The sequence below is a fragment of the Ciconia boyciana genome, chromosome 1 (genome assembly GCF_034638445.1).
Source record: "Ciconia boyciana chromosome 1, ASM3463844v1, whole genome shotgun sequence".
Classification (NCBI taxonomy): Eukaryota; Metazoa; Chordata; class Aves; order Ciconiiformes; family Ciconiidae; genus Ciconia; species Ciconia boyciana.
The window spans coordinates 39,170,471-39,187,740 of record NC_132934.1 but is presented as its reverse complement, the minus strand read 5'-3'; the positions used below and the strand labels follow the sequence as shown (position 1 = coordinate 39,187,740).

Sequence of the window (17,270 nt, the reverse complement as noted above, 5' to 3'; positions counted from 1 at the left end):
CAGCCTGCCTGAAACGCACAGATAGTCCACAATCAAGGGAACACTAGGAGCACACATATTTTATGGTAGGTTATAAGTTGTGCCTTGGAGACTGCCACTGACCCTTTGAACAAGAAAAATATTTAATTTTTAAATAGTCGTTTTATTATTAAAGAAACTACCACCCCCTCTCCCCAAATATTTCTTGCAATGTATAATGCCATCTTACTCCATTCCAAAATATATTTTAGAGTGAAGTCTCACCTGTCATTAAGTTTATTAATATTTTCTGTATTCCAGCTCTCAAGGGAGAATTAGAAACACTGTCAATGACTTTTTGCTTTTCAGTCATCATTATCAGTCCTTGCTAGCTGGCATTGATTCTAGTTTTCCCATAAGATCTGAGATTAAAAAAGGTTACTCTGCTAAATGAAGCATGAACAAAGCCAGGGTGCAAATATTATCCAATATTAGTAGAACAGAATACCAAGGCCAGTACTGCGCATCAGTACCCTGTGTGTGGTTTACTTATGACCTTTACAGTCACAAATGTATAAGGAATCAAATGATATTGCTCTGAATGAGTGATAATGGCACTACCCAGCTGTAGGACATCTTGAATGTTATTCCTGTGCCCTTTAGACACTGCAGAAATCTTATTCTTGCCTCTCTTCCGTGCTGCTACTTTCCCTCTTGAAAACATTGACCCATGATCCCAATCTCAATTACTTAATTAGATCATTTTAAAAAAATACGCAATTAATATTCCCTTTTTTGCAAAATGGAGATTAGGGATTTGTTGAGATCAAATTATCTTTGGAGTACAAGGAAAGGGTATTACATAAATAAGCAGCCTCCCGCCCCAAAAAATTTAGTATTTAAATAACCATCAGTCAGGTCTGTGTGTGTAAGGGAAGACTTAGCTGATCATTTAGTTGGTGTTAATATGAGTGAATGAAAATGCCCCTACAAAGGAAATGAAAAATGTTAGCAAGATAGCCTAAGGAATATTCTAGGATGTGGCTGAAAAACAGTGCCAAATGTGGGCTTTTTCATCTCTCTGCATCTGTGACCTGGTGAACTACAAACCTGGGGAAAGAAGAGGAGAGGTCGTAGTGAGAGATGCACAGAGGAAGGAGAAAGGTGGAGAAAAGCATCCCCACTCCCAGCAAATCTTTCTCTTGCACAGTAAAGTAACTAGCTGGTTCTGGTTTGGGCTCTTGTTTTGCTGGAGACCATGGAAAAGGCAGACAATTGGAGGAGGTCGACCACCTATTGCTAGGGCAGTCTCAGGGAAACCTGAGAAGGGAAATAGCGGGGCCATGCTACAATAGAGGATTATGAGTCTCACTGTTGCACACAGGGATATGATCTTGCCACTGGACTGTGAGGAGTTGGGACAACTTTAAGTGTATCAGCCTTATAGATAGAGCGTTTTAATGGACACAAAGAATGTTCTTTCTGGGTTGGTGTTCATTTAAAAAAAAAAGTCTTTAAGAATACAATAAGCAAACCACATGGAGGATGACAGGATTCATTAAGTGCAGTTTAAGATGCTGTTTGACAGTAATGAATAGTCTGTTGGTTAATGAAGAAAAGTGGATGTGAATGCACTCAGAATCCCTGAGTGCTTTTATGTTGCTCCACTGTCAGCGGCGAAGTGTTGTAAAGGACCTTGCAAAATGGTCTGTATGGAGACTGTCGCTGCTAAAGCTACGGTCTTAGAAACAAAATTCATCCAGTCTGTTAGAAGTTCTGCCTGTTCTTTGGGTTGGTTACCTGGCCTCAAATTTGTACAACTGGCCATGGATTTTAAGTGGCCTGTAAGAAATGTATCGACTCTGATTTTTGCATTTCAGCAATCTAGCTTTCCAAAGGAACAGCAAATACTCAAATCTCCTGGTGGTAAACCTATGGTATGTCTGACACCTGAAATCTTGAGCCATTTCTGGGGGGAAAAAAATGGTTTTAATGTTTCAACTCCTGCTACCTAGTACAGAAAACAGGGGTCCTAATCCCTAACACACTGATTCTGAATGGAGGGACACAACTATGCCTGCTTGGCGTTCCCCACCACCAGTTATTCTATAAAATACGCTGTTGCAACTGAAGTATGGCAAATAAAGGCCCAGGTCTGGCAGCAGGAGCTGGAACTGCTCTCATCCTGTTCTGTGCCTTACACAGCAGACTCAGCACTGCAGTTTCTAACTACCTTCCACTTGTGCATTGAATGCTGACAGTGGCATGTTGGTTGTCTCAATCTTTCTGGAGTAAGAACCAACTGCAATAGAATGTTATGTATTGGACCCATTCTGTAACTCGCACTGGCTCACATACATAAATACACACCCCCTGCTACATTCTGTTGTACTTTCGTTAAAGAAAGCAAGTTCAAGGAAATGGCCATGCATTTCTGCATTTAAGGACTTGTGAGGGGCCTTCTATGAGAGTTTACTCAACAGGGAACAAGCAGGGACTGTCCCATATACATCAGAGCGGTAGCATGTATGATTGCTGAGCAGGTGCTGGAAAAGAATAATTGATCTTTGTGGATTAAAAAAGAGCAGAGAGAGAGTAGAGGAAAGCAAGAATAAAGTGTAGGACATTTGGGAGTCATGGGGGGATTCAAACTTCTTTCTTCAAACTGATTTGCTGTAAATGTTCCAACGTTTTGCTCTTAAAGGAGGGAGTGTCAGAGATTTCAGATTTTTTCCAGTTCTCAATAATGTTCCTTAACTTCACTAAAATACACCTCTGTGATCCACCCAGCTACGGGTCCAGTCTTTGGATATCGGTACTGGAAATTGTGGTTTAGGGGTAGAAGGTGTTTTTTCTTTTAAGAGTGTTACAGAAATATATCCAGGTGTCATATGACCTGAGCTTAATGAGGTTTACTTTTCTGAAAATGTAATCTAGGTGTCCCATTGTTCTAATTAGCTTTATGCTTTCTTGACTAGTCTGAGCATGAGGCACACATGTACTGGTAAAAATTAGGGTTACAGAAAAAGAGAGAGAAGATAAAGAATCGGGTGTACTGACAAGAACTGAATGGACAAAAGAAAGCTTTTACCTGAGAGAGATTGCTCTACTCGCTATCTGTGGGCTGCAAAGATTTTGTATGAAGGAACAAAGAAAGATGTGAGGAGCAGAAGAGCACATTTTTTTGACCAAGAAAAAATATTTCTGTGAAATACTGGCTTCTAGTTTGGCAGGAGCGAGACACATGTAGATCTGTGAATGCATTGCTACAAAAGCATTAAAACCTTGCATTGGGAGAACTGCAAGGTTTGAGGAACTATGCATTTATTTACTCATCTGAACCAGCACAGACTTGCTATATTTTTTTTTTTACTGCTTTCAGTCAGAGAATCACAACAACAACAGAGAAGGCTACGTGGACCTGCTATATACAATTTTAAGATGAAAAAATTGTTAGCCTGTGGACACCTAATAGGGAAGAAGCTTGGGGAGAGGAAAATTAGTGTGACATAGTAAGGTATCCTCTTGTTTGTCACTCACATAATTGCTAGAAGATACAGCAGCATCCAGGCAAGATCAATAGCAGTCTTGTGGAGCTGTGTGTTTCAATTGGTTCAGCTGGCTCTTTAAGGTCAAAATCTCTTTTGACATCCTTCCTCCTTGTCTGGCTCTTTTAAGCTGCTCAAAAAAATTATTTGTACCTTGTGTTGCCATGACTTCTGAAAAAAATAAGAAAGCACCCAAAGCCTTCCAGTTACAGAAGTGAGAAGCTGCAGAGCACACAGATAGTAGCAACAGAGCTCAGTGTTCCTACAGGAACAAGCTCACAGTGTAGCAGCACTTCCCAGCTTTAAATACAAGAAGGCTTTGGGAAGAAAAAAGCGTCATAAAATCATAGAATATCTCAAGTTGGAAAGGACCCATAAGGATCATCGAGTCCAACTCCCTGCTCCTCACAGGACTACCTGAAACTAAACCATATCACTAAGACCGTCGTCCAGACGCTCCTTGAACTCTTTAACAGGCTTGGTGCTGTGACCACTTCCCTGGGGAGCCTGTTCCAGTGACCGACCATCCTCTCAGTGAAGAACCTTTTCCTAATGTCCAGTCTGAACTTCCCCTGACACAACTTCATTCCATTTGCTCGTGTCCTGTCGCTGGTCACCAGAGAGAGGAGATCAGCACTCCCCCTCCACTGCCACCCTTGAAGTTGTAGAATCCCATGAGGTCACCCTCAGCCTTCTCTTCTCCAAGCTGAACAAACCAAGTGACCTCAGCTGCTCCTCGTAAGTCTTGCCCTCGAGGCCTTTCCCTGTCTTGGTTGCCCTCCTCTGGACACACGCTAATAGTTTGATATCCTTCTTATATTGAGGTGGCCAAAACTGCACACAGTACTCGAGGTGGGGCCGCACCAGTGCAGTGCAGAGTGGGACAATCACCTCCATTTCCTGTGAATTTAGTGTCATTATTGATTGCAAGCTATGACTGAAGCTTTTCCCTTTTTAGGGCATTTATAGGTACTGTTTCACATGTAGATCCTGTGCTGCCTAATAAAAGCAGCTCACTTTTTGGCTTCCCCCACTGTGGGAATCCGAGGATAGGTAAGGATTAGCAGATACATAACATTTACAAGGACGTAAAGAAACGCACGTAATGTGATCACTTTATCAGGCTAAAAAAAATATTTTTTCAACTTTCAAGATAATTTGTGATTATCTTTTGACGTGAGGGTGGGTGGTGACACTGCTTATTTTATCCAAAACTTTTTATATATCATATAGCGTGTTTTCACATCATAAAAGTATATTCAGAATAAAAACTCTTGTTACCAGTGATTTAAGCTGTCAGATAAAAAAGGTATGCTGCTATCTAGCTGAAGAAATGTATTAGCATGCGGAAAGCAATGCTGCTTCCTCTGGGAGGTTTTAATCAAGCCTCTTGTACTGATTGAGATGCAGTGCTCAAAAGTGAGAAAAATGATTAACAAAAAAATCTAGAGCGTTTTTCACGGGAACATTCATCAGTATATCTTATGTAATTACATAGCCAATAAATCAACATAGTGTGTAAGTCTTCAGTCACGGTGTAAATATCTTAATGACTGAAACATCTTCACACATGAATAATTCATACCTGTATGATTCATTTTTCATATCCATGCTTTACTTCAACATGATAAACTAATCCTTCTCTGTCAGGGAATGTGTGCTTGATTATTGCCTTCTGATTTCTCTTCCTTGTGTTTATTTTCCACAGTTAGACACACTCCATTTCTTCTCTTCTGGTTCCTCTAATGTAGTTATCTTATTTATTCATCCTGTCTGCCTTGGTTTGCCTTCCCTGTGCATTTCAACAGGCACTTGGGAAATAACGCTAGTGCATAAGCTGATCGTGCATTTCTGAAGTAACTCCGGAGCAGCATCTTGAAAGATTTACTCGTTCTCAACAGATATTTGCATTCAGTTTCCTCTCCTCTCCTCTCCTCTCTTCTCCTCTCCTCTCCTCTCCTCAAGGCAATCATTACAGAAAGAACTTGCGATAGGCTAATAGTAAGTTGAGCTTTGCCATTTTCTGGATCAATGTGAGTTCAAACCTGTGTCACAGTACTGACGACAAACGTTGTTTGAGTCTTCTTTCTATATGTTTGTAAATGCGAGCTTGTTTGTAGCTCCAGAAACCACTGGAATCTTCAAGAAGAAAATAATTGTTTCTCAGTGCAGGAATGGGAATCAGGAATTCTTAAATTCTGCTCTGCTGCGCGTGCTTATTTGGCTGTATGCAAGTCACTGCATGCATCCTGCCTTACTTAGACCCTTAACCAAGGCATCTAAGACAGGAATTTGATTGCTGTAATCTCCTTCTTCAGTTACTAGAGAAAGACAGGTAGCTGCTGAGGGCAGTTCATCCAACTTTAAAGCTATTTAGTGCCTGAAGCTCCAGGCAAGAATGCTTCTGGGTGAACTCTCTTCTTTTGGATCACAATTTAAAGTTTGGTTCAGATTTATGGAGCAGCTTATTTTGGTAGTGCCTGTAAAAGTTCAGCCTTTAAAAAGTCAGTCCCAGCTGGGCACAAAAATTAATCGCTCAGAATTCGTGGGCACTTTCAAAAATGCTAAATGTCCCCTTCAAACTCTCAGGTTTCTAACTGGGAAAAAGACAACAGGAATATAAAAATTATTTCAAGTTGTGGGGGAAAAAGGAGTTCTGTAATAATTAACTGATGCTTTACTGGTATTATATGTTATTCCATCCAAGCACCTTTTTTCACTTCATATATTATACACTTCTATATTCAGTTTACCTATGTTCCACTCCAACTAGGAAGAGCACCTGAGCCAAGTGTTAGTTCATCAAGCTCTCATTCCATTTCGTATATCATGGTATATAGCTTGTTAGTTTTGTACGATAATACTCTCTTTCACAGTCTTTCTCTTCTGTGTCAGAATTACATTTCTGGACTAATTTTCTAGATTTAAGACTGAGTGGAATATCTTGACATCTGTCTTTTCCTACATACTTTGAAGCCCAGCTGCTCTTCTTTTACAGCTTCAATCTTAGGGACTTCTGAGAGACATCGCAGTTGAACATTTTCTTAGTATTTGTACAGCAGGCTCCAGTACCCTGTGAACATGAATCTCTCTTGTTTGCTAACAGGACATTTGGTAACTTTACTCCAGCATGTCTTTGCTTATTCATTTTTCCTTATTCTGATTGGAAGCACCTGCAAAGGCTTCTGATATCACTTTCTTTGTCTCAGTCTTTTTATGTCCTTAAAGGACACCTTCATTTACTGTATCTTACTCCACTGAGATCAATTGTTGATTGATGGATATCAATCATGGATATGGATATGGATATGCCTAATTCTCAGGCAGTCTCTAGAATGTACTTCACCCTTATAACTGCCTGCTTTGTTTTGGCATTTAGGGTGCAGCCTGATGTCTTTTTTCTTTATTCTGTCTAGCACTTGTCTCTCTTGGGCATAGTTCCTCACCGCAGTTGTCAATCATGACTGTTGCTGCCTCCTGTTTTTCTGCTTTCTTGTTTCAGTGTTGGTCATTTACTATCTGTGCCCTGTTGCAAGTCAGTACTTTATCCAGTGACAGCATATTACAAGAATTTTCTGAACCTGCTCACATGCATTTTGCTTTAATTCCTACTATTTCCAGCTGTCATGCCTCCTGCACTTTTTCCATTTTCTCCTAAATTGTCCTTTCTTTTCGTCAGAGATTTCTGGTAGACCCTTGCTTCACCTTCTTAATTTAATTATTATAGCTGTTGTCCACAGACCTTCCCCTTCTTTTTTTGAAAATTGATTTAGCATCCTTCTCTAACCTATTCACTTCAGTTCATTTTTTTTTCAGATAATTTTCTACTTTTTTTATTAATTCTGTTTCTTCAGCATGCCTGTTTTAAATTCCAGGTGATTTTTAGCTTAGTTGTGCAAGAGGGTGGTTTGTTGACACATCCTGGTTCCCTAACCTGGTCCATCTCTGATTCTGACACACTCAAAAGCTTCCCGACATCCCAGATTCACAAACCTCCTCTTGCTTTTATTGGTTTCAACATCAAGAGCTGATTCTTGACACCTAAACTGATGCTATTCCAGGATTTCTTTATGTGGCATTATCGTGGTTTAGCTTCAGTTGGCAACTAAGCACTACCCAGCTGCTCGCTCACCCTCCCCCCAACCCCCGGTGGGATGGGGGAGAGAATCGGAAGAGCAAAAGTAAGAAAACTTGTGGATTGAGATAAGAACAGTTTAATAATTGAATAACAATAATAATAATAATAACAACAATAATAATATAATGAAAGGGAAAACAACAGGAGAGAGAGAGGAACAAAACCCAAGAAGAAAAGCAAGTGATGCAACTGCTCACCACCCGCTGACCGATGCCCAGCCTGTCCCCAAGCAGCGATCGCTGCCCCCCAGCCAACTCCCCTCCAGTTTCTATACTGAGCATGACCTCATATGGTATGGAATAGCCCTTTGGCCAGTTTAGATCAGCTGTCCTGGCTGTGCCCCCTCCCAGCTTCTTGTGCACCTGGCAGAGCATGGGAAGCTGAAAAGTTCTTGACTTAGTGTAAGCACTGCTCAGCAACAACTAAAACATCAGTGTGTTACCACATCATTCTCACACTAAATCCAAAACACAGCACTCTACCAGCTACTAGGAAGAACATTAACTCTATCCCAGCCGAAACCAGGACAGGCACGTTGTCTGGTTAGAGAACTAGAATAGCCATGGAGATTTCATGTGGGATAATATGAAAATGGCATAAGTACCACGTTGGTATAATACTGATCTTTTGTTGTCTAATTTTAACAGATTCAGTAGCAACAGCGTCTGGGCCACTGCTAGTTGAAGTTGCCAAAACTCCCGGTGCTGCTCTTGGGGTTGCACTAACTACCTCCATGTGCTGCAACAAACAGGTCATTGTCATAGACAAAATCAAATCTGCGAGTATTGCAGACAGGTGAGTGTGACAGAGGGCTGACACTGCAGGTCCATACATCCATTTTATTTCTACTTTCATTTGGTTTGGTTTTAAAGAAACCCTTCCATTTTTGATGAATTTGACTGAACCAGATGCTCTCAAGGTTGCTAGGTCTTAAAATTAGCACTTTGTCAGATCATTGTTCCATACTGCTGAGTTTAAGTCTTCCAGGGCACCATTTACTTCAGCTCATTCACATAGTATTCAATGACATAAGCCAGCCCCCATGTAATATGTGACTGTCTGCTTGCACTATGCAACAGAGAAGTTGAGAGGCCTGTTCTAACTATTAAATGTAATGCTGCAGCAGAGATTAGTATTTAAAAAAAAAAAAAAAAAAAAGCCACTGGAATTCTTAAAGTAAGCATACAATACGGAACAGCTGTCAAGGGAAGTAAATTTCGAGGCTTTGCAACCTTGAAGTGTTCTTTCAGAGTCTATCACTCATTCTTGTAGCACAGTGAAATGGAACTCCTTATGTCTGGATGTTTTTTATTGGTGTTTTAGAATATGACTGAGGTATTAGGAAGACTGGCTTCTGTATTTTGGAGTTATTTTGCAGTAATTTTTCCACTTCATTTAAACCTTTAAATAAAACCATTTAAACCATTGCAAAAAGTGATAGCTGTTTTTCCCCAGTGGTCTAAGCCTCTGTTAACAGAGCTGTAGGATCTTTTCTGGGGTGCGTGCGTGTGTGTGTGTATGTGTTTATACATATACCGTATATTTCTATATGCATATCTCTATCAAAAAAATCCTTAAATATTACGTTTCAGCAGCAAATTCCTCCTGCATGTCCCCAGTCACCCTGCCTTGTAACTCCTCTTTGACAACGGTGCTTTTGGTAGCACCCACTTGTAGCAGTGAGTCTACAGCTCCTCTGTGGGCTTTTCCCTACAGTAGAAACTTTGAGAGTGACGGCCATTGATCCAGGGGTGTTCTCCAGTTCAATGGTGCAGGATGCTTTAATTTTCTCCCTCTGTTTTCTCCCATTTCACAGGGGGTAACCAATTAAAGGAGCTGTCCACTTGACTGGTACGTCGGGATGCTGACTGCTGTGTTTGCATTTCTCAACTCATCCAGTAGCCAGTCTCTTGAGTGCAGCGAGATTTAGCAGATAGCCCCCTCCCCACCCCACTCCTCAAGTCACCATGCTAGCCCTGGTTTCATTATTTGTTTGACTACTGCATAATTTCATCGTCATTTACAGCTTTTGTACTAATAAATGTTTGAACTAAAACTCAAAAAATGATGAACTGGGTGCTTGTGTGAGGGATATGTGACCAAATTATTTGAGTCTCCTTAAGCTCTTCTCATTTTATTCTGCTGCCATTCACACATTTTTATAGTCAGCTACCCCATTCCAGTTCTGTGAGTGATGTCTTGGCATATACTGTATTAACTGAATTGTTTTTAAGGTTTATACTAATAGATATAAACTCTGACCAGTGACAATGCCTACAAAACACAAATCTCTCTCGAAAAAAAAGAACACGCTCATAGTTGTCATGACCAGTTTGAAGGCAGTAAAACTCATTTTCCAAGCAAAGAGCATACCTGATCATACCGAGTTTTTCCCCTTTTATGTAGATGTGGTGCATTACATGTAGGAGACCATATTCTGTCCATTGACGGCACCAGCATGGAGTACTGTACACTGGCAGAAGCAACGCAGTTTTTGGCTAATGCAGCGGATAATGTCAAACTTGAGATCCTTCCTCACCACCAGACACGGCTAGCACTGAAAGGCCCGGAGCATGGTAAGAGGATCTGTAGCACCAAATACCCCTTTCTTTTTCTGTCTTTTACTTTGCCTGCCCTTGCTGAATGGTCAAGAAAGCTATTATGGCAGTTATGTCTGTAAATGTTGTTTCAGGTCCCCAGATTATGCTTCTGCAGTTTCTGAGAAGCCCTGTGTTTTCTCGGCCTTACTATACCCTCTGAGATTCCTATGGATAGAGAGGGAAATGTTTTACTGAGAAATGGCTCTGCACACTTGTTAGATGTACATAAAGACACCCGTTGACTCTACTGTTGCAATCATTGGGGGGGCAACTAGGTACTTCAGTAAATGAATCTCTAAATTGCTTCTTAAATTTAGAGAGGGGAGGAAGGACCACAGCCAACTTCTTTTCAGCATATTGACTTGATAGTCTGTTATGACCACGTCATTAGTAACACCTGTTCTCCCTTAAAATACCTCAGAAAAACCCGTATTTTCTCTTGTTAATAGCATTATTATTTATTGCCATCATCTTTTAAATCTTCATCTTTTAATCTCTTCTGAGATTGCTTCATGGGTTCATTGTCAGTGCTTATGAAAAAGGTTTGTTTGGAAACAGTTCCCTAGATCCTGGCCCTTTTTCACTGTGATATTTATTTCATACCAACATGCTTGAAGAGAATGGCTTTCCATTTTCAAATAGAATATATATAAGATGTCTTAGTATTTGAAGATGGAGGCTGCCTGTCTTGTCTTCTAACTAATCCTGAGTGGCTAATTCACAGTATTCATAAATTCAGTCTAAAATACCGCAAGTTGATGGACGTCAAAGAAGTAACGATGGTTATCAAATACACAGAGAACAGGTACCTGTGCTGCAGCATTGAACCAGTGGTACCATTTCCTGAGCCTGTGGTATTGTGCTTCTGCCTCCTTTAGACCAAGACAAGAATTCCGAGGCCTAGAAATGTCAGTGATGGTAAATGTTCGTGGACATCTGTCTAAGGTGCAGGCTGTCCCTGGATAAGCAATGCTCTAGTCAGTTTGTCAGTGGTGAATATTGAACTAGTGGCGGAGCAGACCCTAGTTTCTTCTAGACCAGGGTGAACAAAAAGTAACCCTTGCGATACCATGTTCTTCCATTATTTCAGCTGCGCCTCTTTCCTCTTTCTACTTAAGCTGGTTAGAAGGGCGAGGGAGCAGGGAGTGATACTGCAGAAGCAGAATGAGATGGAGACCAAATTTTGCAATATATTTCCATTCTTTTAATTTATGACAGTACATTGCAAACAGATCTTTCATTTTTTTGAAGCAAAGATGTCACACAATCGGTTTCTGGCTGGTTAAAGAACCTTTGAAGAGTGTTTCTTTTGGTAAGATGAGTACCAGGGCCAAAGATTTGTGTAGGTGATTGTATTACTTGAAGTAGTTGGTTTCTTAACCAACATTTAAAACAAATGGATGCTGTTAATGTTCTAGTCACCTTGACCCAGTGTAGATGCTTAGAAAAAGCGAAGCTCTTGCCATGCCAGAGTTAAGAACTGGCCGTTATGAAATCATACCAAGGCGATCTGCAAAAGCGACATAAGTGCATCTTTTGGGGAGAAATCTCCCTAAGCTAATAAAGTTGCTTTCTTAAGTAGGGCAGAATAACTAGGATGTTTACAGCCCTTCGCAGCCCCTCACCAGGTGGTGCTACTCCGATATCACGACCAATTCAAGATGTAACATGCTTTATGGAAGCAAGTACCCTCTTGGAAACAGCCTGTCATCAGGTGGAGTATGGCCTAGATGCCGCAGAGTTTGAAAAGCTCCCTTTATGTGTCTGGGATAAGCTGAGTCATTAGGGCTGTATCTGTTGAGCTCAGTTATTGGTCTTATGGGAACATGTTAGGAATTCAAAATGGGCAGGAAAGTCAGTATATAAAATAAATTGAAATTTTAGCCCTAAAATAAAATGAGAGCACTATAAGAGATCAGATTTTTTTTTCTTTTTTTTTTCATTTATATGGTGCTGCTAACATTCATTTCTCTTGCTGCCCCATTAGTTTTATGTTCGCTGTACACAACCCTGGGTTGGAATAGCTCAAATTACTGCTAAATTACTACAGTTACACACAATAGGATTTTTCTTTTACAGAACTTTTGTTGAATTGGGATTATCCTTCTACAAGCTGAGCAAACTGAATTTGTGTACCTTCCCACTTTGTAGGACATTTTTATCTCTACTCTCAGCATGAAAATAAAACATTAAAAAAATATCAAAGACTACCAGATAATTTCCTGCTGGAAGCAGTCTTTTTAATTAAACAAGGCTCACAGCAACTTGAAAATAATGAAAATCCACCTGGCCACATTGTTCTTATCAGATTTTAATTTTTACACCATAGTTAAAGTTTGGAAATCTTGCTGTCTGTGCACATAATCAAAGAGGTGGTTTCATGTGAGAAGATGTGATAAGTCTGTAAGATACCTATGGCCATATCAGGCTACCGCTGCTGTTTCTGGGACTTTTCTGGCTGACGTGAGATTTTCCAAAGCGTCCGAGGTCGCTGGCGCGGGTGCCAGTGGGTGGGGTACCCTGAGGCGCAGGCTGGCCGGTGGCACCGAGCTCTCCTCCTGGTGCTGGTGTCCCACCCCACCCTCACCTTTGTTATCTGTTGAGGGGGGGGATTTAAAAATTAATTATTTTGATTCAAGCACATGTCGGGGCACAGCAGAGGTGCTCTCAGGGAGGAACCCAGGCCCGGGGCACCCCGACCTGGGGTGCAGGGCCAGGCCTGGCAGTGCCGGGGCCCTCAGAGTCCCAACTGCCCCACAAGGCCACAGGAACATGGTGGGCCCCTGTACGCTCCTTTTCCTCTCCCTTCCCTGGTGTGTACTCTTCGCTGTAGTGGCAGGCGTTAGTTTTGAGTCAGAGGAGGGTTAATATATTCAGACAATTAGCAGAACATTACTCATGTAATATGAAGTGAAACAAAAGGATAGCTTTTTTTCTGGCACTGCACAGTGCTTGCTGCGGTGGCTATCCTTTTCCCCCTTATTTTGCCTCACGGAGTAAGATGTGAATGCAGGGTGTGGCTCCAACCTAAACGTTCACGATTTTTGGCTACTGTTAAAGTCCAGCATGGGGTCATATGTGTCTGTAGCCACTATAGATATAGCAGGTAGCAGAGAGACGTAGGTAATGCAGCTCATGGGCCAAAGGCAGTAACAAGTTTCACAGTACAGGTGAATCCCTTGGTGTTTTTAAGAGAAAAATTCAGTGAATAGTTCCCAGTTTGAAGTGTTCCTCTACGGTTCAGCAAGGACACAGCTATGCTGAATTTAATCATGACTAGACTGTATTTAATGAAAGGTGACTTCAATAATTTTCTTTCAGTATTTGACACATCAGCTGAAATGCTTCCCATTCTCATGGTAAATACCGGCCTTCACTTTTGGCATATCCCGGCCTCCCCATACTTAGAATCAGCAATTAAATATGTTATCTTATTTCATACAGAAAATGATCAGTTTAAAGTTCTGAAGAACAAGTTTAAAAAAACCTTAAATTGCACATCCGACTAATCAGTAAGAACTCTAGGTTTTTGGTTTTCTTTATTAACCGGGCTTCAGTATAGAGTTTTTGTGCTGCTGGCCTAGGGAAGTCGTTTATTGCACAGAGTAGCATACCGCTAACAATAGATGGTGGCAAAATTAAAATGTCAATGCAGTAAATTGAAATGACTGGCAAGTAAACATCTCCATTCTAGGCCGCACTATGTATAGTATCTGGTTTTATTTTTTAATGTAGATGAATGCAAGGAGAGACTTATTAACCTTCAGTTAGTGGTCATATATAATAACAGTATTTTCTAAGGAAGTTTGCAATCTAAGCTCCTAAAGCCAGAGGGAGATTAGAAATTGATTCAGTACTAATCTTTTTAAAAATAAATACAAGGAAACAAAAAACCCCAACAATCAGAAGCGTTTATTCTGAGAAAAAATATTATTTCTGTTCCTCAAGTTAGCACCCCCTGGTAAGAAGACAAGATCAGGTTATTTGTTATTTCATTTTCTTTTATTTTCAATTTATTTTCATTTTTTGGCTTTTTTTTTTTGTTTGTACAATTCAGTTACTTTTCCTTCTTCTCTGGTCCTTTTGTTTTCTGATTTTCCATCATCCCTTCATGCGGGCAGTGAAGGTTCAAAGAAGCAACAGGCAACTTACCTGGGAATCGTGTGCCAACAGCCACAGCAGCCTCCTCACCTACCACCATTATAACACCTACCACCCTGACCATTGCAGGATGCCAGCCTTGAAATTCCAGAAAACGCCTCCTCAAAAAAGCCTTCGTAATGTTCCACACTTTTTCCTGCTGACATATTCTCTCCTCCTCTTCTTCTTCCTCCTCCTTCCTCCCCTCTTCTTTCACTCATACTTTTCCCATTTCAGGCACTAAAACCTTTTCAGTTTTATGGATGCTACACTTTTTCATAGCCATGCCAAGGTTATTTCTGACATTTTATGCCTTTTCCTTTCTGTAACGAGGCAACCTTTGGAGACAGGAAAAGGCCTGAAAATTCTGAATGAATCAGCTCTTCTGCTGTATGAGTAGACCATTAGATTTGAGTAGTGTATATAAAGCATGATTTTTGAACGCAAAGCATTGCTTACAAGTCTTTTGTCAGAAATTACCTACTACAAAAAGGCATTTCTAAAATAGTGTATCTAGACATATTGATCTGCAGTGGTTCATGTGTTGAAAAATTTAATTTAACATGCTTCGCCTAAAATAAATTGTGTACTGTGAATGTACTTTTTGTATCTACAGTATCTTTGTTAGCTTCCAGCAGGTATTTTCATGAAATGCTGACTTTACTTTTACCTAGGGTCACCTATGTGGTTTAATGTCTTTGTTACTGGAAATGCACAAACCATTCCTGTGCGTCATACACATTGTTTTATTCATTGATGAGTTACAGGCATGTGTCGCACTCTTCCATGAAGACTGAGTGCTGTATGCCAAGTGTTTGATTTCTTACAGCAGCTTTGGTGTCTTCATCCTTCTCTCCTACCTCCATGAGTGCATACAGCCTGAGTTCCCTGAACATGGGGACCTTACCTCGCAGCCTCTACTCCACCAGCCCACGTGGGACAATGATGAGGCGGAGGATGAAAAAGAAGGACTTCAAAAGCTCCTGTAGGTGGTAACAGCATTTGCTCAAAATGTGCAGTGAATGGGTGGAGGAGGGGGAAGATACAGAAAAAAGGTACAAAGTACCTTAATTAATATATATACTAGGCAGAAGAGAGAACAATTGGAGTTTCTGTCAGATGTAGGGAAACATCAGCATAAAAATATTTGTGCAGTGCTAAAATGAGGTGAGTAGAGGCCATGCAGCTTAACTATCTCATCTGAAATATATGAAGCAGTGTTTTCTTCAGACAGTTCTGGAAGAGTTGGTTATACCTTTACTGAAGTGATTTTCAAATTCCTTTCTCAACTCTTCCTGTTTCCATCAGGGAATAGAATTCGTAGCTGAATAGTCAAAAAGGGATTACTGGTAAGCTCAACCAACTGTCACATTATGGAAGGAGAAGAGCTTGCCACAGTACCTCCTAGGTAGTTTTAATGTTTACACCTACACCATAACCTGTACAGTCATTTTTGTGAGGAAGAGCAACAAATAACAGTGAAGACTAAACAGCCTTGTTTCTGACCACTCTCTGGGATTCAAAGCATGGATTTCCCATGAGTCAGTAGTTTCCCAAACCAGGGTGGATATATTTCAGGCTGTTCCACTTGCGTATTTCTAAATATTCACTGGGCCGGAGAGAGTATGGCTGTATCAGCGTGTTGTTTCCCAGACTCCATGTAAGTGCCGCCTCTCCTTTTGGCTTGTCCATCTTTGTGTGATCCTCAGCAGCTCAGTTCCTCCAGAGCAGGGAAGTGAGAACTGCTCTGTAAATCATCTGCTCCAGCTAATAATGCTCACAGGTCCACTCTGGAAAAACTGAGCTGCTGCAGCGCTGCTGCCCTGTATTAAAGATTTCCCATGGTCATAGCAAAATCAGAGCAAACCAGCAGCCTCCAACTAAGGCCAGTCACTGTGGAGTTGTGAGGAAATGTTTGAGAGAGGAACTGAGGTTTTGCTTTCTTGCAGCTTTTTGTTGCTTGCTTGTCCTTTTTTCTTTCATAAAGCAAATATTTTTACATAATGTTTGCCTGTAAGTGCATTTTTGATTTTTAATCTGATCAGCCATTTTTCACAACTCATCTGTTGACATGTTAGCTTCTAATGCATTCTTTTGGGTCACAGGGAGATAGTGTGTCCATCCATGCTATCGTATCAGTAAGGGTCCAGCTCTTCCGTGTCCTCATGTGCACATGAGAAACAGTAGTAATGTTACACTAATAGTAATTGATTTGAACAGTAAAATAATGCTGGATGCAAAAAATAGTTCTCAGTTGTGCTATATTATAGCTGTTCCATCCAACAAAGGACTGTTAATCCTGAAAGCTAATCCTATTATGGATCTTGGAGACAGCAGTTACTTGTGTTGTTATATTTTTCAGATATTTTTCCTTCAAGGAAGCCTTGCCCTGCAGTTTGCTATCCTGCAAAGGCTCAAAACAAGGCCAGTGATGTTAAATTTCAGTGGGACAGTCACATAAGCACTGCAACCCACCTGAAAGATTCCTCAAGTCAGAAGGCCCTGGGGCTGACAGGCTGCTATGATTAAACAAATCTCAAGCTAGGAGGAATTAGGATGAGGCTTTGTTGTGGGGTAGTTTATTATGCATTTGCACTGTGAGGTCTGGATATAGAGCATTAACAAAATATGTGGAACTTGCCCCATCACTGAGTGAGTCTGTGCCTCACTATGAGCAGTGACTACATCAGCAGCCCTGAATCAGAGCTGGCTTTGAAGGAATTGACTGGCCAGCCAGGCTTGCTTGCCCTTTCTGTGAGCTTGCTTTTCAGCCCCTGCAGAGTTCCTTATTCCTTTTGCTAGACTTATACCCATACTTGTGACCACAGTAACAGCCAACTTAAGAGACCCACGCTGGACTGAATGTGCTACAAGTGACCATGATAG

General features: G+C 40.9%; 1 protein-coding gene across 1 annotated transcript in view; it reads left to right on the top strand.

Moving 5' to 3' along the window:
- The window catches only part of GRIP1 (glutamate receptor interacting protein 1), a 340,881-nt gene that overhangs the window by 278,871 nt on the left and 44,740 nt on the right, over positions 1-17,270 (top strand). The window contains exons 8-11 of the mRNA XM_072863151.1: positions 8,292-8,439; positions 10,051-10,220; positions 14,366-14,521; positions 15,217-15,369. Of these exons, the coding sequence (XP_072719252.1) occupies positions 8,292-8,439; positions 10,051-10,220; positions 14,366-14,521; positions 15,217-15,369 (627 nt within the window). The remainder of the gene's footprint in view (positions 1-8,291; positions 8,440-10,050; positions 10,221-14,365; positions 14,522-15,216; positions 15,370-17,270) is intronic.